The sequence below is a fragment of the Podarcis vaucheri genome, assembly GCF_965113315.1.
Source record: "Podarcis vaucheri genome assembly, chromosome: 7".
In the NCBI taxonomy this organism is placed as follows: domain Eukaryota; kingdom Metazoa; phylum Chordata; class Lepidosauria; order Squamata; family Lacertidae; genus Podarcis; species Podarcis vaucheri.
The window spans coordinates 99,057,866-99,083,086 of record NC_138765.1 but is presented as its reverse complement, the minus strand read 5'-3'; the positions used below and the strand labels follow the sequence as shown (position 1 = coordinate 99,083,086).

The 25,221-nt window shown below is 47.6% G+C and overlaps 1 protein-coding gene across 1 annotated transcript in view; it reads left to right on the top strand.

The window, feature by feature from the left end:
- Positions 1-864: 864 nt before the first annotated feature.
- LOC309537622 (uncharacterized protein) overlaps positions 865-25,221 on the top strand; it is a gene marked incomplete at its 3' end in the record, with an annotated part of 45,140 nt that continues 20,783 nt past the window's right edge. The window contains exons 1-3 of the mRNA XM_082232512.1: positions 865-1,009; positions 1,202-1,375; positions 8,012-9,226. Coding sequence (XP_082088638.1) covers positions 910-1,009; positions 1,202-1,375; positions 8,012-9,226 — 1,489 coding nt within the window. The 5' untranslated portion in view covers positions 865-909. The remainder of the gene's footprint in view (positions 1,010-1,201; positions 1,376-8,011; positions 9,227-25,221) is intronic.

The window sequence follows — 25,221 nt, the reverse complement described above, 5'->3', positions numbered from 1 at the left end:
GTAATCTGGGGAACCGGGTTCGCGTCTCCGCTCCTCCCCATGCAGCTGCTGGGTGACCTTGGGCCAGTCACACTTCTGTGAAGTCTCTCAGCCCCACTCACCCCACAGAGTGTTTGTTGTGGGGGAGGAAGGGAAAGGAGAATGTGAGCCGCTTTGAGACTCCTGAAGGGGAGTGATAAAGCGGGATATCTTCTCCTCCTCCTCCTCCCCCTCCTCCTCTGTTTATTCTTGCCCCCTCTTCTTGATGTCTTCTGCTTCTGTTAGGTCCTTTCCACTTTGGTCCTTTATTATGGCAATCTTTGTACAAAATGTTCCTTTCATATCTCCAATTTTCTTGAACAGATCTCTGGTTTTCTCCCATTCTATTGTTTTCCTCTATTTCTTTGCATTGCTCGTTTAAGAAGGCCCTCTTGTCTCTCCTTGCTATTCTTTGGAAATCTGTACTCTATTTCTTGTAGGTCTGTCTTGGATTCGTATCAAGATCATTCTATCATTTTTGAGATTGCATCCCAGTACAGCTTTTGCCACTCTTTTCTTAACTATGAGGGCCACTCCATTTCTTTTACGGGATTCTTGCCCACAGTAGTAGATAAGATGGTCATCTGAACTGAATTTGCCCATCCCTGTCCATTTTAGTTCACTGATGCCTAGGATGTCAATATTTATTCTTGCCATCACATTTTTGACCACATTCAACTCTATACCACTGGAGAGGTTTAGAAATGGGGCTTCTCTTGGGAAGGGGCCGCCCCATTTGTGCTTCTCCAGGGGCAGGAGAATATCTAGGGCAGGAGAATCCCTGCAGGGCCTCTGAGGCTGCCTTTCCTTCTTCCTCTCTCCCAGGACCCTCCAGCTCGTTTTGGCTCCTCAGGAAGGATAAAAGGGACAGATTCTGCAACCCTAGTGAGGATGGAAGGGGGAAGATGGACAGTTGACCTGGTCAGGTTGTCTCCTGCATCCCTCCTCTCAACCTCTGAGCGTTCCCTCCCAGGGACCTCCAAGAGATCTGGTGAGTTCCAGGGGAGGGGAGATGGGAACATGGAGGGATGGAGGGTGAAGAGGGAAAGTTCTCTGGCCAGAAATGAGATAAAGCAGGGATTTTGCTGTGGGTGGGGCCCCCAACATATTGGGAGGCTTCCCCTCCAGCCAGAAAATCCCTGCAGGGCCTCTGAGGCTCCCTTTGCTTCTTCCTCTCTCCCAGGACCCTCTAGCTTGTTTTGGCTCCTCAACTCCTCAGGAAGGATGAAAGAGACAGATCCTGCAAACCTAGCAAGGATGGAAGGGGGAAGATGGACAGTTGACCTGGTCAGGTTGTCTCCTGCATCACTCCTCTCAACCTCTGAGCATTCCCTCCCAGGGACCTCCAAGAGATCTGGTGAGTTTCAGGGGAATGGAGATGGGGACCTGGATGGATGGAGCCAGAGAGGAATTGGGGCTTGCTCAGCTAGGGGGTGGGGGGGAGGCAGGCAGGCGGATGGAGAAGGGGAGCACCTTTTCGGGCTCCCCCACCTGCCTGCCTGCCTGCTCCTTTGTCATCTGCAGGCAATTTGAGCTAGGAATAGATCACAGCTCCCTGCCCATCACAATGTGTTGGCAGCTCAAAATGTCTAAAACCAGTTCTGTGATCTGAATGCCCTGCCAATGTCTGACAACTCACTGATCCATCGCGCAGCACTGGACTCCTTAAAGGAACCTGACCCTGCTGTGCAGTGATCAGTATATGGTATAAGGCATATGGTATAAGGAAACTTCATGAGGAATTAAGGGGAAAGACAGTGTTGACATGGAGTAGTTACAAAATGTATGTTCTCTCCCCAAGTGCCACAGACCCTCCTCCAAAGAGAGCTTCTCTGAAGAAAGCAGAAGCAAAAATTACTCAATTTTACATGAATAAGGAAAATGAGGAGGTGGCTAAGAAACAGCAGGAGCCAGATCCTATTACTGACCTTATAGGATCTCTCAGCAGCTCTAAGGATGAGCAGAAAGAGGTTTGGGGCCCAGGCAGCTCAACTGCTAAGTCATCTCTGGCACTGAGACCAGGAGCTCAAGCGACTCAAGGCCAAATTCAGGCTAAACAAGTAGAGGAACTAATCTGAAAGCAAAATTCAAAATTAAAGCAAGTATAAAAGACTGCTACTCCCAAACTTCTGGGACCAAAGAGGGACTATCAGTCACTGGGTTGCTTGTAGTACTAACAGAGGACATGGAACACTTAAAATCCTTTTTGGCTGACTGTAATAAAGTTCTTACCATCCTGATAGGTACTTGTAGAACCTTCTGAATAAAATCTAGCAGAGTCTGTGGAACCAGATAATACAACAATTTCTCTTTCCATACCATTAAAAATAGATCAATAAGGGAGGTTTGATTCGTCCACATGGCAAAAGGAGGTCTAAAAGTACAAAGAAGAGCAAAAATGTTAAAAAATTAAAAAATAGTGCAATATTAAAAAGTTGACTTGAAAATACTTTTTAACTTACTTAAGAGAAGCTCATGCTCTGGGTCCAGACAGAACACTAAGAAGCTTGTACTATGCTAGAATCTGCACACCAGATCCCTATATCAATATGAAACAATATGCAAGGTTATCAAATGGTCTGATGTCCTGTCAAAAGCCAAAACCAAACCAACTAGGGAGAGGGTTTTCATAAAAAGGAATTGGAAATGGGTGCTGTCTCAAAATAAGCTACTTCTCTCAAGCTACCCTAAGCCTTTGGGAATCTTGTCACAAGAGGAGCGTAAAGTTTGTGAATATGGTGTCTAAGCACAGAGAATATCTATGGAGGAGTGGTGTATCAGTCTCAAGATTATTCAGAAATGTGGCACCACCAGCTCCTCTGCTTCCACATTCAGCAACACCTCCAAAAAGTCCTCAATCCAAGGCAGACTATTATCCTTTAGTTGACATATACTCTGCAGGTGACAATCCTGACTAGTCAGCTGACCTGGACCCCAAGGAACCCCATAAATCAGACAGCCCAGGGTCCTTGCACTTGAGAAATCTGGGGAAGGACCTACTTGATAGAACTGAAAAGAACGGATTACATGCCTTCTGTGCTCTGCCATAAGAAGCCCAGAATGAAATACTCTCAGATTGGACCTCTGACGTTCCTGCCTAATGAGTTTGAAGAAGGAACACAAGGGCTCATGCAAGTAGAACTTGACCCTTTGTGCTCCAGATCCAGCCCACCAGATATTCCAGCATGAGTTGAATTGATGGGCTGAAAAGCCACCTCCCCCCACCAGCAGGTTAATGAACCCTCTTTCCTACCAATTGGAGATGAAAAGCTTCCCCAAAGATTTGGTCCCCATGCAAGAGGCAAATATGGCCACATCTGCCTGGCTTGCAATGAGAGAGCTCAAAGATTGTGAACTGGGCTCTGCATACAAAGAACCCAGCATGCAGGCACCTACAGCACATGTACAGTGGTACCTCGGGTTCCATACGCTTCAGGTTACAGACCCCGTGAACCCAGAAATAGTGCTTCAGGTTAAGAACTTTGCTTCAGGGTGAGAACAGAAATTGTGCTCCAGCGGCACAGTGGCAGCAGGAGGCCCCATTAGCTAAAGTGGTGCTTCAGGTTAAGAACAGTTTCAGGTTAAGTACGGATCTCTGGAACGAATTAAGTACTTAACCTGAGGTACCACTGTAATAGCTACTCTGCTATTTTCTGCCCATGCTCTGGGGTTGCAGTTTTCAGGCTTAGGGACAGGGTGGTGACTGTTTTTTGCACCAAGTTCTGTTCATAAGCCCCAATGAGTTCAATGGGATCAACTCTCAGGTCACTACTGGACAGACCCTGCCATCCTTATGAAGTGGGGTGATTAGCAAACGGGAAACTGCAAGCACTGGAGATGTTTACAAATGGGGCTTCTGATGAGAAGGGGCTGCCCTATTTGTGCTTCTCCAGGGGCAGGAGAATATCTAGGGCAGGAGAATCCTTGCAGGGCCTCTGAGGCTCCCTTTGCTTCTTCCTCTCTCCCAGGACCCTCCAGCTTGTTTTGGCTCACTGACTCCTCAGAAAGGGTGAAAGAGACAGATCCTGCAAAGCTAGCAAGGATGGAAGGGGGAAGATGGACGGTTGACCTGGTCCGGCTGTCTCCTGCATCACTCCTCTCAACCTCTGAGCATTCCCTCCCAGGGACCTCCAAGAGATCTGGTGAGTTTCAGGGGAATGGAGATGGGGACCTGGATGGATGGAGCCAGAGAGGAATTGGGGCTTGCTCAGCTAGGGGGTGGGGGGGAGGCAGGCAGGCGGATGGAGAAGGGGAGCACCTTTTCGGGCTCCCCCACCTGCCTGCCTGCGCCTTTGTCATCTGCAGGCAATTTGAGCTAGGAATACATCACAGCTCTCCGGCCAACACGATGTATTGGCAGCTCAAAAGGTCTAAAACCAGTTCTGTGATCTGAATGCCCTACCAATGTCTGACAACTCACTGATCCATCGCGCAGCACTGGACTCCTTAAAGGAACCTGATCCTGCTGTGCAGTGTGAACTCAGATGGGGCCTCCGTGTGTTGCCTTTTTCTCTTCTTTTTGTATAACTTTTATTAACTTTATAAAACAGGGAACATAGGAATAATAGATGATACAAATATGTGGGCTGAGTCTGTATATCTCAAACATAGCAGAATAAATTTGCAGGAGTATCTATAACATATAGTTCATCATTAGTGGTCAGTGTATGAGTTCTGGGTCCATGAATTGCTTTCAACTGAAACAAAAAAAGGGGAAACAGGAGAGCACAGAGAACATTCAACATCGCAGAGCCAAATGCCTAGACTGGAGCTCTTGTGGCCGTTGTGCTTAGATTAAGTGAGTAATAGTCATTTTTCCGCTTCTGTTACCAATGAAACAACACAAAGCTGGTCTTATCATGAAAATGGGAGGGGGGGGGTTCAAAGTGAAGAAAGAGATTTACGTATAAATGTAAATATTTTCCTGTTTTAATTTTTTTTAATTATTATTATTATTATTATTGGTTTTCACATATTATTTTACAATACAGATGTACCAAAGCCAACACCATTTCCTCCCCCCCCCATACATTTACATTTCTATTTCCTCAATCCATCATATTATCCTTTTCTCCCTCCTCCCACTTCCCTCCTCCCCACTGGATTTCCTCCACATTATGCAATTTACAATAATCTTTGCATTCTACAACCTTCTCAAATCATCTTCATATTCTTATTATCTTTCCTTACTAATTTTTCTTCCATCATGTCGCCGGAGGCCCCCCTTTCATTCACACCCACACGTAATACACAAGCACCACACTCACACACGCACGCATCCCCCTTGACCCAAGAGATGTCCCTTTAGAGGGCCATCTCTTTTTCTAAAAAGCCTTCCGTAAATAAGGAAGCGCTAGCCTGACAGCCTTTCGCTATAACACTCCGCATCGCCCTATCTGTATTACGAGTAGACCAGCCGCCTGAACTCTGGGTCAATCGGCGGCCGCCTCAGCCAATCAGCGTTATCGAACAGCGCCCCTTGCGGCGGCCACACAGGTATTGCAGGCTACAGGCGCTCTTTTCCCTTGCCTTTGACAGCTTTCAATACAAATTTTCCGAGTTCAATCGACCGTGACTGATTTAATCAAAATGCTGCAAGTTGCTTCCGGAAAGCGAAAGTGCTTCGAACTTCAAGAACAGTATTCTTTATAAATTCACCAAAAATCAGCCATACCTCGGATTCTCACCGGACCACTTTTATTTTACTACATATTACAAGGACTATCAAAGGGGGGTGGCCTGATACTGGGCAGCCATAATCCCTTGACCGAGCAGTCACGTACTCTGCGGCCCTTCCCAGTTGATGTGACAACCTTGATAGCCATTGTGATGGGCTCAGACAGAAGGCTATCAGGGATACAATGAACTGCATGTTTTAGTGTATTCCGCGCGGACTCTCACAAAGGACTGTGACCGGATTCCCCTCAGGGGGCAGGAAACTTCGCCCTTTCCCTTTGTTCTTAAATATGACTCATGTGGGGAGGGGAGAGGAGGCTCCGGCCAGGTGTCAGGACACTCGAATTACCTGTGCAGCCCCTCCTCGACTCCTCCTATTTTTAATATAATCATGATGTAAATATGATGTAATTCTGAGGGTGTAGCTTAGGGGATTAGTAACTAATAAAAGTTAGGGTCTCCCTTTGTTCGGGGCTTCCATCTTGCTTCACCTCGTGGGCGGTGGGAGTCCTGTCACGACAGTCTTTCCTCTGAATAAAGACCGAGCCTACTGGCTGCTGTTTTGCTCTGAATTGCTCTGGTTGGTGTCTTCATTTGTCCAAGAGAGCCCTCGGATTTTCCGGTAACAAGTGCTTCACATTTTAATCTAGGCATATTAGCGTATCTTTCCTTGAGCAATATTTTGCCATATATTCATCAAAACATTTCCACTTGGTTGTCAAGCCTCTGCTTAAAGACCTCCAAAGAAGGAGACGCCACCACACTCCTTGGCAGCAAATTCCACTGTCGAACAGCTCTTACTGTTAGGTGGAATCTTCTTTCTTGTAGTTTGGATCCATTTCTTCTTATAGCAGTTAATTTTGCCCGAATTAAATATTCATCTAGTTTACAAATCCATTCCTCCTTTGTGGGTATAGTCTGTGACTTCCACCGAGCAGCAATCACTATTCTAGCAGCTGTACTTGTGGAATGTAATGGCGTCCGCCACACTTTCCTGTGCCAACTCTCCGTGCCAACTGTGAGCCTTAAGCTGTCTTCCTGGCTCCAAGCCGAGTTTCACAGCAGCGGTCGTGCCTTGGGTGGGTGATAAATCCAAGGCTGTACGCAGGCTTCTTGCTCATCTAAGAAGTCTTTAATCATTGTACAGAAAAACATCATAAATCAACCTGGAGATCGAGCGGACATCTCCTCGGCTTGACAGCTAAAAACGAAAGTAATTCACACACAAAGAAAGATTCCCGTATGTGAACAAAACCACACCTCAGAATGTGAGACGTCACACAGAACTGTTTAACCCTGTAAGTTCTGATTCTCCTCACAGTACTTGCATATAGAAAAATCCCCCCCCCCCCGTGGTATCTCTTCATCTCTCAATCCAAGGAGCTATGTCTCTGGTTTCTTTGTTATTGATATTTTCAACATCTTCTTTAGTTCTTCGTGCACTACTATCCCAAATTTCTTAATTTCCTCACACCTCCACCACATCTGTATTGTTGCTCCTATTTTTCCACCACATCTCCAACAGAGGTTGGATTTCAATTTGTATATCTTTGCCAGCTTAACTGGCGTTAAATGCTACCTATAGAACATCTTTACAAAATGTTCTTTAATTGTATATGAGGCAGTAAATCGTATAGCCTCTCGCCAGAGTTTCTCCCATTGCTCTAGATAGATAGTATGTCTGAGATCCTGAGACCATCTAATCATCGTTTCTTTCATTTCCTCCTCCATCAATTCCCAGTGCAATAAAAGACTATAGGTTTTGGATAACAATTTCTTGTTATTCTGTATCACTGTGACTTTAAATTTCAAATCTTCTTTCGCAAATCCTTTCTTTTTATCTGAGTTGAATATACTTCTAAGTTGTATATATTGCCATCTGTCAATTTAAATTTTGACCAACCAGATTGAGATACCTTCTGATGGGGAGTGTTCAGGTGAAGATGTTGCTGTTTGTTTCACAGACAAGGGATGGACGTTGCTGAATCCTGACCAGAGAGCTTTGCATAAAGAAGTCAAGGAGGAGAATCTTGGGATCATGGACTCTCTCAGTAAGGATCCCTGTTGGATCATAATATAAGTTGTGATTGGAGATGGAGTGGATTCCATGATTGAGCCAGAACAAAATCTATCCCAGATTAAAGCCAATAAATATCTCAGTTAATACCAGAAAACAAAAACAGTAAAACCTATAGTAAGGCCTCACATCTAATTCTCTTCTGTTCTTCCTCTATCACAAGCATTCATTAACATTGTTCAATAATCTGGAGTTCCCATTTCCTCCTGAGACTCTGATTAGCTTCTCTCTTTATTGCAGATGGTGATAAATTAGAAGGGAAGAACAAGGGGGAGCACAACAGAATCCACATAGCGGAGAAGTCATATAAATATTCAGAGTGTGGAGAGAACATCCGTCAGAGCTCCCAGTGCACCTCCCGTCAAAGAAAGAGCTTCATTCGAAGGAATAGCCTCACTTCACACGAAAGAACACAGAGTAGGGAGAAATCGTATCAGTGCTTGGAGTGTGGAAAGAACTTCAGTTACCGCCAGAATCTCACTTCCCATCAAAGAGTTCATACAGGAGAGAAACCCTATCAGTGCTTGGAATGTGGAAAGAGCTTCAGTCAAAGCACCAATCTCACTTCCCATCAAAGAATCCATACAGGGGAGAAACCCTATCAGTGCTTGGAGTGTGAAAAGAGCTTTCGTCTCAGACACAATCTCACTTCCCATCAAAGAATTCATACAGGGGAGAAACCCTATCAGTGCCTGGAATGTGGGAAGAGCTTTTGTGTGAGTGGTGATCTCACTTCCCATCAAAGAATCCATACAGGGGAGAAACCCTATCAGTGCTTGGAATGTGGAAAGAGCTTCAGTCAGAGGGCCCATCTCACTTGCCATCGAAGAAGTCATACAGGGGAGAAACCCTATCAGTGCTTGGAATGTGGAAAGAGCTTTCGTCAGAGTGGTGATCTCACTTGCCATCGAAGAAGTCATACAGGGGAGAAACCCTATCAGTGCTTGCAGTGTGGGAAGAGCTTCAGTCAGAGGGCCCATCTCACTTCCCATCAAAGAAGTCATACAGGGGAGAAACCCTATCAGTGCTTGCAATGTGGGAAGAGCTTTCGTCTGAGTGGTCATCTCACTTGCCATCAAAGAAGTCATACAGGGGAGAAACCCTATCAGTGCTTCGAATGTGGGAAGAGCTTCAGTCAGAGGGCCCATCTCACTTCCCATCAAAGAAGTCATACAGGGGAGAAACCCTATCAGTGCTTGGAATGTGGGAAGAGCTTTCATCACAGCGCACATCTCACTTTGCATCACAGAAGTCATACAGGGGAGAAACCCTATCAGTGCTTGGAATGTGGGAAGAGCTTTCGTCTGAGTGGTGATCTCACTTCTCATCACAGAATTCATACAGGGGAGAAACCCTATCAGTGCTTTGAATGTGGAAAGAGCTTCAGTTACAGCACCAATCTCACTTGCCATCGAAGAATTCATACGGGGGAGAAATCCTATCAGTGCTTCGAATGTGGAAAGAGCTTTCGTCACAGCGCCAATCTCACTTCTCATCACAGAATCCATACAAGAGAGGAAACGGTTTAGTGTTTGAAATGTGGGAAAAGATTCATTCATGGCCCACCAAATAATTCATACGGGGTTGAAAGCAAATCAGCACATGGAATGTGTATAAAATTTCACTTGTTAAAAAGTCAATTTAAGATCTCACACCAGGGTGAAGTATAGAATCATAGATTCAGAATCTAGTCCAACCCCCTCCAGAAATCTCATTTCAAGCACCCATGACCATCCAACTTCTTCTTAAAACCCCCAATGAAGATCCACCCCTTCAGAGAGAGTTCCTTTTCACTGTCGGCTCTTACTATCAGAGAGAAAATATAAAAAAAGACTTTGGAGAAGACTTCCGATGTGATGGCCTATGGCGTTTGGCTGCTTTCCCAGGACACCGGACCCTAGCCGTGCAATTAAACAACGTGAATCTGGGGGTAATTATCCCTGTTGAACCCCGCAGGGATGGGGCGCACGTGCCTTCACCCGCACGCCGTCCGATATCTGCCGCTCGCTACAGTGGAGGCAGGGGCGCTGGGTGTTTAGCATTGCACGAATTGGAAAATCTCCAATGCCAACGCCATGAGCGGGAGCATTCCTGTTTTTCAACAAAGATTTGAATTTGGACTTTGAAAGGACTTTTGTCGCTCTGCTACAGAAGATGTGAGGTGAGCGTCTCATCTTTTTTTATACTTAGTGCTGTTGGGCCAACGCCCTCCCTCACTTGTCCGAATGGTGAGGAACTTCGCCCGTAGTAGAAGAGTACAGCAGAAGCAGACTCTGGCTGGAAAGCAGCATCGAGAAGATCAGAAGTCCACAGAGCGACGAGCTGACTCACGCAGCCGTATCCTTCAGCAAAAGCCAGATGCAAGGACCAGAGGGGAGGAGGAGGAGGAGATATAGAAATCGCTCCCGTTCTCACACAACAATACATTAGGTAATTAGGCAATTAAAGGCACAGTGTCACACTGTGCAATGAAAGAATGAAACACTGCAGTACTGACACCTACTTCATGATTTGGCAAGCCTCATGGAGAAAGATTCAATTAATTAAACGGAATGCAAGTGAAACTTCATTAAAAAAACTTGAGAATTTGATGTTTAATGGTGCGGTCCTTTGTGGAGGGCTTTAATTATTATTGGCAAGGTATCAGCTTGTTTGAAGATATGGAGAGACTTTGTTGAAATACAGTCTTACCAGAGAATGAGGCTGTAATTTCAACTGCGTCACACGCCATCTTCTCTCCCTTTTTTGCTATTGTTTGAGTCTAGATAGAGAGTAATTTGGCGTCCCGCCAAAGCTCTGGCAAGACTCCAGCTTCTCCTTCCGTCCAACTCTCTCAATAACAATCTGGCATCCTGCCAAAGCCTTAGCCGATCATCAAATCTCATAATAATTTATTATTTATACCCCACCCATCTGGCTGAGTTTCCCCAGCCACTCTGGGCGGCTCCCAATCAAGTGTTAAAAACAATACAGCGTTATGTATTAAAATCTTCCCTGAACAGGGCTGCCTTAAGATGTCTTCTGAATGTCAGGTAATTGTTTATCTCTTTGACATCTGATGGGAGGGCGTTCCACAGGGCGGGTGCCACTACCGAGAAGGCCCTCTGCCTGGTTCCCTGTAGCCTCACTTCTCGCAATGAGGGAACTGCCAGAAGGCCCTCGGCGCTGGATCTCAGTGTCTGGGCTGAACGATGGGGGTGGAGACGCTCCTTCAGGTATACAGGACCGAGGCCGTTTAGGGCTTTAAAGGTCAGCACCAACACTTTGAATTGTGCTCGGAAACGTACTGGGAGCCAATGCAGATCTCTCAGAACCGGTGTTATGTGGTCCCGGTGGCCACTCCCAGTCACCAGTTTAGCTGCCGCATTCTGGATTAATTGCAGTTTCCGGGTCACCTTCAAAGGTAACCCCATGTAGAGCGCGTTGCAGTAGTCCAAGCGGGAGATAACTAGAGCATGCACCACTCTGGCGAGACAGTTCGCGGGCAGGTAGGGTCTTAGCCTGCGTACCAGGTGGAGCTGGTAGACAGCTGCCCTGGACACAGAGTTAACCTGCACCTCCATGGACAGCTGTGAGTCCAAAATGACTCCCAGGCTGCGCACCTGGTCCTTCAGGGGCACAGTTACCCCATTCAAGACCAGGGAATCCCCCTCACCCACACGCTCACTGTTCCCCAAAAACAGTACTTCCGTCTCGTCAGGATTCAACCTCAATCTGTTAGCCGCCATCCATTCTCCAACCGCCTCCAGGCACTCACACAGGACCTTCACTGGTTCTGATTTAAAGGAGAGGTAGAGCTGGGTGTCATCTGCATACTGATGAGCACCCAGTCCAAACCTCCTGATGATCTCTCCCAGCGGCTTCATATAGATATGAAAAAGCCTGGGGGAGAGGATGGAACCCTGAGGACCCCACAAGTGAGAGCCCAGGGGTCTGAACACTCATCCCCCACCACCATTTTCTGAACACGGCCCAGGAGGAAGGAGCGGAAGCACTGTATGACAGTGCCCCCAGCTCCCAGCCCCTCAAGACAGTCCAGAAGGATGTTATGGTCGATGGTATCAAACGCCGCTGAGAGATCCAGCAGAACTAGGAAACAGCTCTCACCTTTGTCCCTAGCCTGCCGGAGATCACCAACCAGTGCGACCAAGGCAGTTTCAGTCCCATGGTGAGGTCTGAATCCCGATTGGAAGGGATCCAAATGGTCCGCTTCCTCCAGGCGTGCTTGGAGTTGTTCAGCAACCACCCTCTCAATCACCTTGCCCAAGAATGGTAGATTTGAGACTGGGCAATAGTTGGCCATCGTGGCCAAATTGGCCGGGTCTAAAGATGTTTCTTTAAGAAGCGGTTTAATGACCGCCTCTTTCAGCGGGTCTGGGAAGGCTCCCTCACAGAGGGAAGCATTCACCACCCCACAAAGCCCATCGCCCAGCCCTTCCCGGCTCTCTTTTATTAGCCAGGATGGGCAAGGATCAAGGAGACAGGTGGCTGGTTTCACTTGTCCAAGCAGCCTGTCCACATCCTCGGAGGTAACAGATTGGAATTGATCCCATGTAACAGGACCAGACAGAACTCTAGCACACTCCCGCCCTGGCCCTGCTCCCACGGTGGAGTCTACCTCCTTCTGAATCTGAGCGATTTTATCTGCAAAAAACTTTGCAATAGCATTGCAGGAGATCTTGGGGTCCCTACCAGGCCCCGGTGGTGCAGGTGGTTCCGATAGATTGCGAACCACCTGAAAAAGTCTGCTGCTGCTGTTTTCTGCAGATACAATGGAGGCGGCGAAGAATGTCTTCTTCGCCGTTGCCATTGCCACTTGGTAGGCTCGACGCTGAGCTCTAACCTGTGTCCGGTCTGATTCAGAATGAGTTTTCCACCACCGGCGCTCTAGCCGTCTCAACGATTGTTTCATCACCCTCAGCTCTGGGGAAAACCACGGGTCTGTCCGGGCTCCATGCAATCGGAGAGGGCGCTTCGGAGCCAGACAGTCAATAGCCCTGGTTAACTCCGCATTCCAGCGTGCCACCAGGGAATCAGCTGAAAGGCCATCGACTTGGGATAAAGCATCCCCTACCACTCTCTGGAAGCCAATTGGATCCATTAAGTGGCGGGGGCGGACCATCCGAATCAGTCCCACCTCCCTGCAGAGGGGAAGGGTTGCGGAGAAGTCCAGTTGCACCAGGAAGTGATCTGACCATGGCACTTCTTTTGTTTCGCTTTTAATTAGTGTCAGATCACCAACATCCATGGTGGTGGACACCAAGTCTAAGGCATGCCCGTGGCTATGAGTTGGGCCAGACTTATTCAGGGACAGCTTTCCACAAAGTCCCGAGCGGCCCCTTGTAAGGTCGTGTCAGCATGGATATTAAAATCCCCTAGGACAACCAAAAGGGACGCGGGTGGCGCTGTGGGTAAAAGCCTCAGCGCCTAGGACTTGCCGATTGAAAGGTCAGCGTTTCGAATCCCCGCAGCGGGGTGCGCTCCCGTCGCTCGGTCCCAGCGCCTGCCAACCTAGCAGTTTGAAAGCACCCCCGGGTGCAAGTAGATAAATAGGGACCGCTTACTAGCGGGAAGGTAAACGGCGTTTCCGTGTGCTGCGCTGGCTCGCCAGAACAGCTTTGTCACGCTGGCCACGTGACCCGGAAGTGTCTGCGGACAGCGCTGGCTCCCGGCCTATAGAGTGAGATGAGCGCACAACCCTAGAGTCTGTCAAGACTGGCCCGTACGGGCAGGGGTACCTTTACCTTTACCTAGGACAACCAAACTAGGTGTCTCCAGGAGAACATCCGCCACAACCTGAAGCAGCTTGTGATGATTTGCTACACGGTAGGCAAAAATGGAAGGGACGTGGGTGGCGCTGTGGGTTAAAACACAGAGCCTAGGACTTGCCGATCAGAAGGTTGGCGGTTCGAATCCCTGCAACAGGGTGAGCTCCTGTTGCTCGGTCCCTGCTCCTGCCAACCTAGCAGTTTGAAAGCACGTCAAAATGCAAGTAGATAAATAGGTACCGCTCCAGCGGGAAGGTAAACGGTGTTTCCGTGCGCTGCTCTGGTTCACCAGAAGCGGCTTAGTCATGCTGGCCACATGACCCAGAAGCTGAGTGTGGACAAACGCCGGCTCCCTCGGCCTAAAGAGCGAGATGAGCGCGCAACCCCAGAGTCGTCCATGACTGGACCTTACGATCAGGGGTACCTTTACCTTTACTAGGCAAAAACCAAATGGCAACAGCCAATCAGCCAAATAGCAAAATTCCTACCGGGCCCCTGCTCCAAAACAGATGACCCCTAGACAGGCATAGCAAGGCCAAAAGAACAGCCCTAAATATAGGGAGGGAGGGTAATCTAGTGCACGTCACAAGAAAGAGAAGGTTCCCAGTGATGTGCAGCAGCTTAAATAGCCCCTTGGCAGCCAATAAACAACCCAACCAGCCAAATTTCTGCCCCAGCAACCAAGGGGCATCCAATGGGGTGATGTGGCTATCCAAACGGTCCTGCCCCACAACAAGGAGGCAGTTCTGGTGATCTTACCACAACGCATGCTCTCCATGATGGAGGACACAATTTAGCAAAGCAAAACCCCAAGGGGGTCCTAATAATGAATCTGGCCCTCACATGGTAAGGGGCCAAGCAAAGGTAGCTGCTATTCTGAGGCTGGCAGGATCAGGCGCTCTGAAGGGAATATGTGGGTGCCTGCTTGCTGTGTTTCCAGAGGGCACATCAAACGAGAGAAGTTATGCACACACTCACCTGCGGCCCTGATATTGAGTGTTCCAAACAACCACAGAGGAAAATCAGAATAACTTTAGGTTGGAACAGTGACAAGGAGGAAATGTAACAGCTTTTCCTCTCAGCTTGCAAATTTAAAAAGGGTATGATTATTGCTGGGTACATACACTGCCCAACTGAGCACATCCTTCAACAAAAGTGCATTTCTTCAGTAAGCACTTTGATTTAATTTACATTCAAAAAGTGGATGTTGAAAATATTGGAGAACTGCATCCATTCATTCTGATCTGGGGAGATGTATAGTGCTTTGGAATTACCAAGTTGCTGGTTTTAAAAACTGGCACTACACTCTTTAAGCACTTTCTTAACTTTCCACATGGTGGTATTTTCTCCAGGAATGAAAGGACATGCCACCTTAGCCATTCCAGGAACTTATTTCCATCCTTTCCCAGGTTTGTATCCCCTCCTCCAAGGAAGCTGTTCTTGCAAATGCCAACACTTACTGTAGTAAAATGTTTCTGAAAATATATCTCCCATCATAACAACTTCTATTGTGTTTTGGATCTGGTTTAATTAATCACCCTTTATGGGCAGATTATAGATATCCAGTGATTCATAGCACACCAACCTTTGATTCCACTTTAAAAAAAAATATTAGCCAACAATTAGGTTGCAATACTGAATGCACTTAGGGCACAGTCCAAACCCTCCAGTAGAGGTTAATGGTAGTGGCAGAGCTGCTACCACCTCTAGAGTCCTGCCAGGGGCGCCGACTTATAAAAAATATTGGGGGGGGCCATACCGGGGTCCTGCCCCGGGAAGTTTTCTAAGTTCCAATGTCAGCGGCGCCCGGCAGAGCAGCCCTCTCGGCCACGGCAGCCCGGCTCTCCCAGCCCCCAGGGGCCGCCCTCCTCCCTCGCACACCCGCAGCGTTCCTGCCCGGGGAGGCAGCGCCCCCAAGGACTCAGGTTCGGTTGTACCTGAGAAGCCGAGCACCTTGGCTCCCAAACAAATCGGCTTCTGAACAATCGAAACCCGGAAGTGAGTGTTCTGGTTTTCAAATGATTTTTGGAGGGCGAACATCCGGTGCGGCTTCCGATTGGCTGCAGGGGGCTCCTCTGGCAGAAGCCGCACTCTGGTTTTCAAATGGTTCCGGGAGTCGAATGGACTTCCGGAACGCATTCTGTTCGAGAACCAAGGTACAGTGGACGCTCGGGTTGCGAACGTGATCCATGTGGGAGGCACAGGGTTCGCAACTCACATTGCTGTGTCTGCGCACACACAGGTTGTGATTGAGCGCTTCTGCGCATGCACAAGTGCCGAAACCTGGAAGTGACCCATTCCAGTGCTTCTGGGTTTCAGTGCATCCATAACCTGAAAATGCTTAAGCTGAAGCACCTGTAACCTGAGGTATGACTGTATGTACCAGTCCTAAGGAACTGGCCAAGTACGGCAATCAGCACCTGCAGGTCCCTTGAAGCCACACTCTTGGATTTCTGTTGGTAGATGCCTCTTCCTGAGATGCTTGCATTATGCTAATCATAGAATCATAGAGACAGAAGGGACCCCAAGGTCATCTAGTCCAGCCCCCTGCAATGCAGGAATCTTAGCTCAGGCATCCCTGACAGATGGCCACCTAGCCTCTCCCAGGGAGCAGAGACCGTCTGAACAGCTCTTCTTGTCAGAAAGCTCTTCCTGATGTTGAGCCGGAAAAGTCTTTCAAAGCTGCTGCACACCTTTGTTTGGGGTCCTCCCCTCCTTGCAAATGCCAGTGGGAAGGAGGGCTCTGTTTCAACAGAAAAATAAAGATTCTTCCCCTTTCTTCCCGCTTCCGCTCATTCGTCTCCGACTGATAATGGACTTGGGAGGCTTGGAGCCCCTTGGGGAGCTGAGCTGTAAAGGACAACCTCCAATTTTCATGCATCAGAAGGAGCCCAGGAGCCCCATCGGGGCTTACCCTGCGCAGGCTGGTTCCCCCCCCCCCACAAACACACACACTGGGTTGCAATTTTGTGGGTCAGCTTTGGCTGGGAGAGGCAGCCCCCCGTTAAGTCTCTGCCAGCCCAATAGCACAGCCCCCCCCCACCGCCAAGTCCATGGCAGGAGACAGGCAGCAGCACCCAGACCCCAGAGGCTGCCCTTGGGACTGGCGTTCCCACACTGCCGCCTCCGCAACAAAGGCCAGCGGCCAAGTCCCCCCCCCCCAGCCGCTTCCTTGGTCCCACAGGAAAGCCAGGCAGGGGCTGCACATCCTGCCCCCCCCGCCTCTTCCTGCTGCCCCCAACAGACAACCAGGCCTGCAAGCTTCCTCTTCTCACATCGCCCAGGCCCCCACGCAGCCCCCCACCAGCAAAACGCCCAGGAGTTTGAAGGGACCCGAGGGCCACGCAGCCAAGGGGTCTAACTCTGCAGGGGAAAGCTTCCTGTCTTTCCTCTGCCCCCTCCCCACCGGAAAGGGATGGTGGCTGCAGGCTCTGCCCCCCCCTTAACATCTGCAAAATGATTAAGGCTGATACATTGTCTTACAGGATTTTATCTAGGTAACTTCCCTGAGCTGTCAAGTTGAAAGGGTACATTCAGGCACAATATTTGCAACATTTAACAACTTTAAAGATGTGCCCCCCCCCTGTAATTTCCATAACAGTTGGAAGGTCAAAAATATAACCTCCTATGACAACTCCTGCAACCCATGAGCTTTCAGACAAAGATCATGCATGGACAAATGTAAAGATCTTTGGAAAGTATTGATCGAAACCACAGTAACAAACGAATCAACGTATCTTCAAGGGAAAGAATAAGTAGATCCATTTGCATATATAGCTCTGTAGGCTTAATTATATTCCATTGCTATTTTGTTATTGCTCTTTTCCTCTGCTTCTATTTATTTTTAATGCATGTAACCTTTTTATTCCCCCTCCCCCCCCGCCAATTTAACTCCTTGTAATACTCTCAATAAAATATAAGGAAACAAGAAAGGAGATTCCCACAAAACATTAGGAAGGCCTTTCTGGTGGTGAGAGCAGTCAGACAGGGGAAGGGGCTTTTAGGGAGAGGTCGGGGGGGGCATCTGCCAGGGAGCCAAGGCGCGCGACGAGGGAGCCAAGGCGCGCGATAATTTTTTACATTATTGGGGGGGCTCGGGCCCCCTCAGGCCCCATGGAGTCGGCGCCCATGAGTCCTGCCACTCATGCCAGCATGACCCCCCCTCCCACTGCAAAAAGCCCTAGCCATGTGAAATACATTTAAACATTATCACCATTGCTGTTCATCCTGGTACTGGAAGTGCTTGCCAAAAATATAAGAGCAGATAAAGAGATTACAGTGAGTTTAACAGTGAGTTTAAATTAAAAGAATATGCTGATGATTTAGTGATAACAGTGGAAGACCCAAAAACTTCACTCCCTAAGGTAATAGAAAAGATTCAAGAATTTGGGGAAGTGGCAGGTTGTTGGGGAGATTTTGATGTTGCCATTTTGTGATTGACAGCTCTAAGCTATATATTCCCTGCGCGCAGCATTGAGCTTCCTCTTTTCGCTGCACGCATTGGATCACCCGCCCACCCTCCCTATTTTCAGGGTTGTTCATTAAGGATGCATTAAGGAGGCAATGGTCTCGAAGGTAGCCATACAGTTCTGCAACTCTTTCTCACTCTGCCCTGCCAGTTCCTTTGACTGTGGGCTGAGCCTGTTGATTATGGGTAGAGCTTGTGTTGAGCTTCGAGTTATTATGAACCAAGAATGTAATATAAGAATTTTCCCAAACTAGTTCTGGGTTGGGGGACGAGTTACCCAACTGTTCTTAGTTAGATGTGTTTTGCCAGCAGATGCATAATAGCAAATATGCAATAAACACACATCACTATCGAAACAGTTAAATAAGAATCCAGTTACCAGGCCATGAGGTGGCCCAGGGTCTCCTTTCATACAGAACCACAATGAATTCCCCACACTTCTTAGATTTCATCATCTTTTCCAGCAAAGGCAATTGGTTCCTACGGCTGGTGGGTGGAGTCACTGCATAAGTGGAACAATTTCCAGTTGTGCAGTAGAACTTCTCCTTTCTCTCCTCACCATCTCCTCTGAGAGGCTGAGGGAATTCCCAAAGCAATTTTTTTTTTGGGGGGGGGGAGTTTCAAAGGAGGAGGAAAGGAGGGGGAAGTTATGTTGTCCAAGTAGAAGCCATTTCCTGTTCAGGGTTTCCACTAAAGTGGCTGGTTAGGCAAATCCTACCTTAAGAATCTATCTTGGGGATTAATAGACCTGAGGCCCTTCAGAGGCATAAAAAGGTAAAAAAGTAAAGGACCCCTGACATTTATGTCCAGTTGCAGACGACTCTTGGGTTGCGGCGCTCATCTCGCTTTACTGGTCGAGCGAGCCAGTGTTTGTCCGCAGACAGTTTTTTTCCGGATCATGTGGCCAGCATGACTAAGCCGCTTCTGGCAAAACCAGAGCACCGCATGGAAATGCCGTTTACCTTCCCGCCGGAGCGGTACCTATTTATCTACTTGCACTTTGACGTGCGTTTGAACTGCTAGGTGGGCAGGAGCAGGGACCAAGCAACGGGAGCTCACCCCGTTGTGGGGATTCGAACCGCCGACCTTCCAATCAGCAAGCCCTAGGCTCTGTGGTTTAGACCACAGCGCACCCACGTCTCTTCAGATGCATACTCTCCAACATTTCTCCGATGAAAAGTGGGATGTCCTTAATAGTAATAATACCATGCCCATCTGACTAGGTTTCCCCAACCACTCCACATATATAAAAATAATAATAAAACTTTTCAAAAATAAGCAAAAGTATTTGGATATATGTATGTTGAATGTGAATTTGTCACACATTATTGCAGTATAGTTATACTGTAATAATTAAATAAAGTTTAAAATGGGGGGGGATCATTTCTAAAACCTCCCTATACAGGGCTGCCTTCAGAGGTCTTCTAAAGGTTGTCTAGTTACTTATCTCCTTGACTCAGGGGTTGCATAACTCTATACCCTCCAACATTTCTCTGATGAAAACAGGGGCATCTGTAAATCTGTACTGTCCCTGGAAAACAAGGACACATAGAGGGTCTGCTTTCAACTACAATTTTTATCAGCCCTGAGCAGTGGCGTAGCGTGGGTTGTCAGCGGGGCAAGGCAATTAATTTGCGCCCCCTAACCCTAACCCCCAGATGTTGCGCCTGGTGCGGCCAGCCCCCCTGCACCCCCCACATTCTCCAAAGAGTTTCAAGTTAATATGAGATCCCCGGAGGATTCTCGCCATCTGTGTAAATGAGGCCAGGAGAACTTTTGTATGACATTTGTGGGAACAGTTGGGAGACGTCCCATCTTAATTAATAAACAATTACCCACACACTGCTTTCATGCTTGCACTCCATAAGTTCCACAAACAAAAGGACAGTAAAACGAGGCCATATGCTGATGGCTAATAGAATAGTTGCTGTGCTAATTAATAGATGTGCGATTTAACAATGGCTGGTGCATTTTGATTTATGTGAGGTGTCACTAGCTTTGTGCAAACTTTCATACTCACGCATTTGCCCCAGGTTGTATTGTTTATTTCTTGCGTCTGCTGACCATTCTTTCCTCCTTCACTTATACCTAGACAGTCTTTAAAAGCATAAATTCATGCTCTTGCCAGCATTGGTATGCACCAGGGCCTAGAAGGGTCTGCTGAGGCTGACAAGTGCATAGATTAGATTGGGCTCTTGCTGATGAAGGGTGTGAGAGCACCCGCAACCTGTATCAGCAGAGGGTGGTGGTCCACTAGAGTGAATGAGGCACTGCCTACCAAACCCCAAGATGCCCCCAATTGCCTGCTGTCTTACAAACCACTCCATGGAGGTGGCACCAACTATAGCTTCCTCTTCTTCTGTCTTATGGTTGCTCTTGTAGGACACATCACAGAGGAGGAATTGGTTGGTGCTGCCTGCCATTGCTTCACCTACAGTTGCTTTTTCTGCCTTCCCCCTACTAGTCTCAAGGGGGACCAGCCACTGCTGGCTGGAATGCTTAATGCTGCGAAGCTCCTGAGTGTTTCCGCACATGCATTCTTCACTCAAAAATGTTGCAGTTGAGATATGCAGCTGAAAAACAGGATTGTTTACGAGAATCCAGGTGTTGTGTGACAAATTATCCTACATGTAATGGATGCTTCACCAAGAGGTAATTTTCAGACAGAGCAGAAGTAATACCCAGGAAGGAAGGGAGATATCTTGGTAGTAGCAATAATTATGGGGCTGATTCACTGGCAGAGATTCTAGCCAGTGATGTGAGCTAATGGCGTCATGGCCTGTTGCTACTCCTACAGGCTTCCTCAGAAGTACAGACAGGATTCGCCAACCTTCCTTTATTCTTGAAGTCAGCTTCTTTCTACATGCTATTCAAATTTTTGATGGGAACCCACCCACTGCTCTGTGAATACCTCCCTGCACAGAATTACAATGAAGGCTCTGTAGAAATTCTGTTAGAAGTTAAAAGCCCTAACTCACAGCAGTGGCTTCCAACATCATCTCACCTTGGAGAAAACGTAAGAAATTGATAAATAATTTCAGTATGAAAACAATATAAAACTGTCGTCCAATGCCGCTCCCACCCTCAAGTGCAGGCAAATTTGCTACAGCCCAACTTCCCTAGGAAGAAGGCTTGGATTGGTTTGACCCTGGGAAGGAGCTGAAGTAGGCATAGGGTTACCTCCTGGACAACCAGGAAGGAGAAGAAGCCTGACATTATAAGCTGGCTCCTCCCTAAACTCTTCACTTTTCTTTTTTGTGGTGCCTTCTGCCCCACCTTTTTCTGTTTGGTGGCTGATTAGGAATTTTTGAGGAAGCCCTTGATTGGCCACTGGTCTCCTCTTTTTTGACTACTCTATACTGCTGTGAGTCCCTGGAGTGGTGTTTTTAAATTATTTTATTTAGCTTTTAGCAGGAAAGAAAAAAATTAAGATCTGGTAGGGTAAGTACCTGAGACATTGTTGCCTTAGCGGCACTTTTTGGTCATCCTACCTTGGCTTTGGGAGACCTCGGTGGTATCTATTAGGTTCGGCAAGGTCACCAGGGTGAGGGAACAACTTTAATTGGAAACATTTCACAGTAGAAAAGATTGACCACCCAAATTTCCCCACTGCCATAGTCCTCTGAATCAGTCCTCTCTGAAGCTGCTCTCTGAATAGGCTTGCATGTTGAGACCCTGAGACCACCCCATTCCATAGGGATTAATTTAGACAATACACAGAATGTTGATTTTATGAGATCAAATAAGACCACAACTTTATTGGTTAAGTGTGTTCTCCTTCATGGAGAGCACGTGTTGCGGTGGGGTCTAAAAGGACACCCCCTCTTGGTTACTGGGCAGGATCGTTTGGATGGCCACGACTGTGACTGGGCCAATTTGGGTTGTTGAGGAGATTTTGATGTTACCATTTAGAGGGTTGGCCTGAAGGTTATATATTCTTGGCACACAGCTTTTTCCAGTCTCTTCTGCTGCGTGCATCAGATCACACGCCTACCCTCCCTAATTTAGGACTGTTGCATTTGACATTGCTATGCCTGTCATGGGGTCGTCTGCTTTTGGGGCAGTTGGGGCAGATTGGCTGGTGCCATTTGGTTTTTGCCTACGGCGTAGCAAATCATCACAACTTGTAAGGTTGTGGTTAGGCATTGGTTAAAATTTGGTTGGTGGAGGCGTAAGGGTTGGCTGTGCCTGCCCCTCCAATGCTGCTGCTGCAAGGGAACTCCGCTAAAGGAATCCAGGGTTTGCCATACATTTGTCTGTATCCCTGGCAAGGGGCTAGGGCCATGCAAGCCCCTGGGAGCATGCGGGGAGAGGCGAGGGCCTGTGGCTCAGCTCCATTTCTCCCCAATATTGTTTTCCCTCACTGGCTTTCCCTGGAATCCAGAAATCAGTTCTGTCCCTGGGCGGGGGGACAGATAGTCATAACCAATGCCTAAGCAACCACTCACATTTATGTATTTTAATAAAGTTGTGGCCAAAATTATGCCAAAAACCTTAAACAAAAATTCTGTGTGAATTGTGATTTATTTAGGGGACCTTGACATGCAACAGATGTGAAGGTTTGGTTATAGACATTGGGATAAATTACCGCAAATACCACTCCAGCCCTTTTGCTGGAGTGTCTCTAAGGGTGAAACCAGCCAATAGGGGATGCCCTATGACCTACGTCCAATCGGGGCATCCCTTAAGTGGTCCCCATTGGAGGCGTGGTATGGCCCTAGTTCCTACCTGGGTGTCGGACAAGAGCCACTCCTTCCAGATCCTTTTAACAGGATACCCGTGGAAGGGAAGGTGTAGGGCCAAGTGCCACCAAGTGCTTGTGGGAACACCCACAAGCTCCTGCCACCATTGACCAGTTTGGTGACCGGCAGAAGATCTAGCCTGCCATTTGCCTGTTCACGAGAGCAGCTCGGGGACTGCCTGCAAAGCCACCCACCTTAGAAGGCAAACGAACTTAAGAGGGCTTTCTCGTGGCTTTCTTCATGGTGGTCTCATCATTGAGTGATGTCTGCAAGGCACAGCCAGATGGAAGAGCCTTCTTTGTAGTGACTCTGTATGCGGAGAGTAAGAAAGGATGTTTGCAGGTGCCTGGTCAGGTGTGGGAGAAGGCATTCCTGCACCAGGAGAAGTCATTTCCGCACCAGGAGCATAATTTTTAGCCCTACAATTTCCACCCAACCCCTCCCAATGGATGGGTGGAGTTTGCGACACCAGGCAAGACTACCTGCCCAGGGCCACCCACCTGGTATAGGGCAGCTGTCGTCCCACCCCCAGTGTGGCAGGGCAATGGGCTGCCAGCTGGGGGTGGGGTCAGGGCCAGGGAAAAAGGGGCCGATGCTTCGGCCAAGCCCCACTTTGTTCTTCCCCACTCCAGGTTCACCAGGAGAAGTCATTTCTGCACTAGGTAACATAGTTTTTAGCCCTGCAAACCACCCTCTGACATGTCCTATATTTTGCCCCTGTCCTTTATTTTGCCTGATCAAAGGTGGCAACCTTTTATTTTTTATTCATAGATCTCCTGCATCATGTAGAATTTGGCTCTGAGATGCCGTTAGGTCTCTGCCCAACTAAAAGGTTGCAGGATATGTTTCCTCCATACTTTTCCTGGAAATCCTCTTCCCCTCACTTCCAGTATTTCTTTCTCTGGGGAGCTAAGAATAAACAAAATTGCAGCCTGGAGCTGTTCCACAAAACTTTCGCTTTTCTGTTATTATTTCTCATTGACCTTTCCTTATTTGTCACCCCACCTGTTCTGTTCCCACCTGAGCACTAGGAGACTTGGAAGTGACATACTTACTTAGACATGGCTTCAAACTGGCATTTTGGTCACTTGGATTCATAACTTATTAAAAACCTTTCTGCACGCAAACAGCAATAGCAGATACTCAAATAAAGAGCATTTGGGCCTATTTGTGGTGCAACTTTGGTTTTATTTCGTTGCAGTCTCTCTAGTAAAGCATTTAATTTGTGTCCTTCTGAAAACGTTCTCCCTCTACTGACCTTGTTTTATTGGAAATGTTTATTGTAGTCTTAAAAGCCATTTGTTAAAATGAGGGTTATTTTTAATGGCTTCGTTGCCAGGACTTGAGGACACCAATTTTATCTATTTGCCCTGGGAACTGGGAAACTCTTGCTCAGATAAGAGGCTAGCATCTCTCAGTCTGTGCTTCCTCAAAGGTGTTAAACCTACCTCTGAAGTTCATTACATCCCCCTATAGTTTAGATGGAGGAAATTTCCATTCAGTCCATGGTTTTGAGTAAACCAATCTAATTCTCCCTTTCTAGATTAAGAGATGGGCCGGATTGCAGCTGTCATTTGGACCACACACTTCTCCAAATTTTATGATGCAGTTCTCAGCCAGAATCAGACACATTTTATAGAGAAGTGCATGCTGAAACCCATATTTTAGAGTAAAAGGCAGATAATTGAGATGCATTTATTTATTTTTTTGGTGCATTTCCCCCCAATTGTAGAAAACAGAATGGAAAAAGCTCATGACCAAACTCAAGCAAAAACATGTTGCATTCCAAGGAGCATGGAGATTGAGCCCTCTAACTCTCTGTGATTGTGTGGTCTGTGGTCCTGGAACGTGTGAGTTGTTCTTGGGGATGCATTTATGCACATATACCCCTGTCATATTCAACATTCAAGGTGCATGTTGAGCAAAACAGTGCTATATATGAGCTCAAACATCACTCCTACATTATCTGATGCACACATCCTGTGTTCTAGGCTGTGTGTAGATCTTCCCATCAATATGAAAGAGCTGAAGTTTTACTGAAGTTTGTCCTTTCCTTTTTGGACATTTTACATATTCTAGAATCAGAGAGCTGACAGAGACCTTACCTTAGACATCCTCCAGTCCCTTCTCCCTGTTCAGTGCAGGATGCAACTACAACATCCCTGATTGACAGTCATCCAACGTCGGCATAAACTTCCCACATAGGAGAGTTCATCTCTCCCATGAGTCAGCACCAGGGACGTGGGTGGCGCTGTGGTCTAAACCACCAAGCCACTTGGGCTTGCCGATAGGTGGTTCAAATCCCTGCAATGGAAAGTGAGCTCCCATTGATCTGTCCCAGCTCCTGCCAACCTAGCAGTTCGAAAGCACGCCAGTGCAAGTAGATAAATAGGTACCGCTGTGGCGGGAAGGTAAATGGCGTTCTGTGCACTCTGGTTTCCGTCTCAGTGTCCCATTGCACCAGAAGTGGCT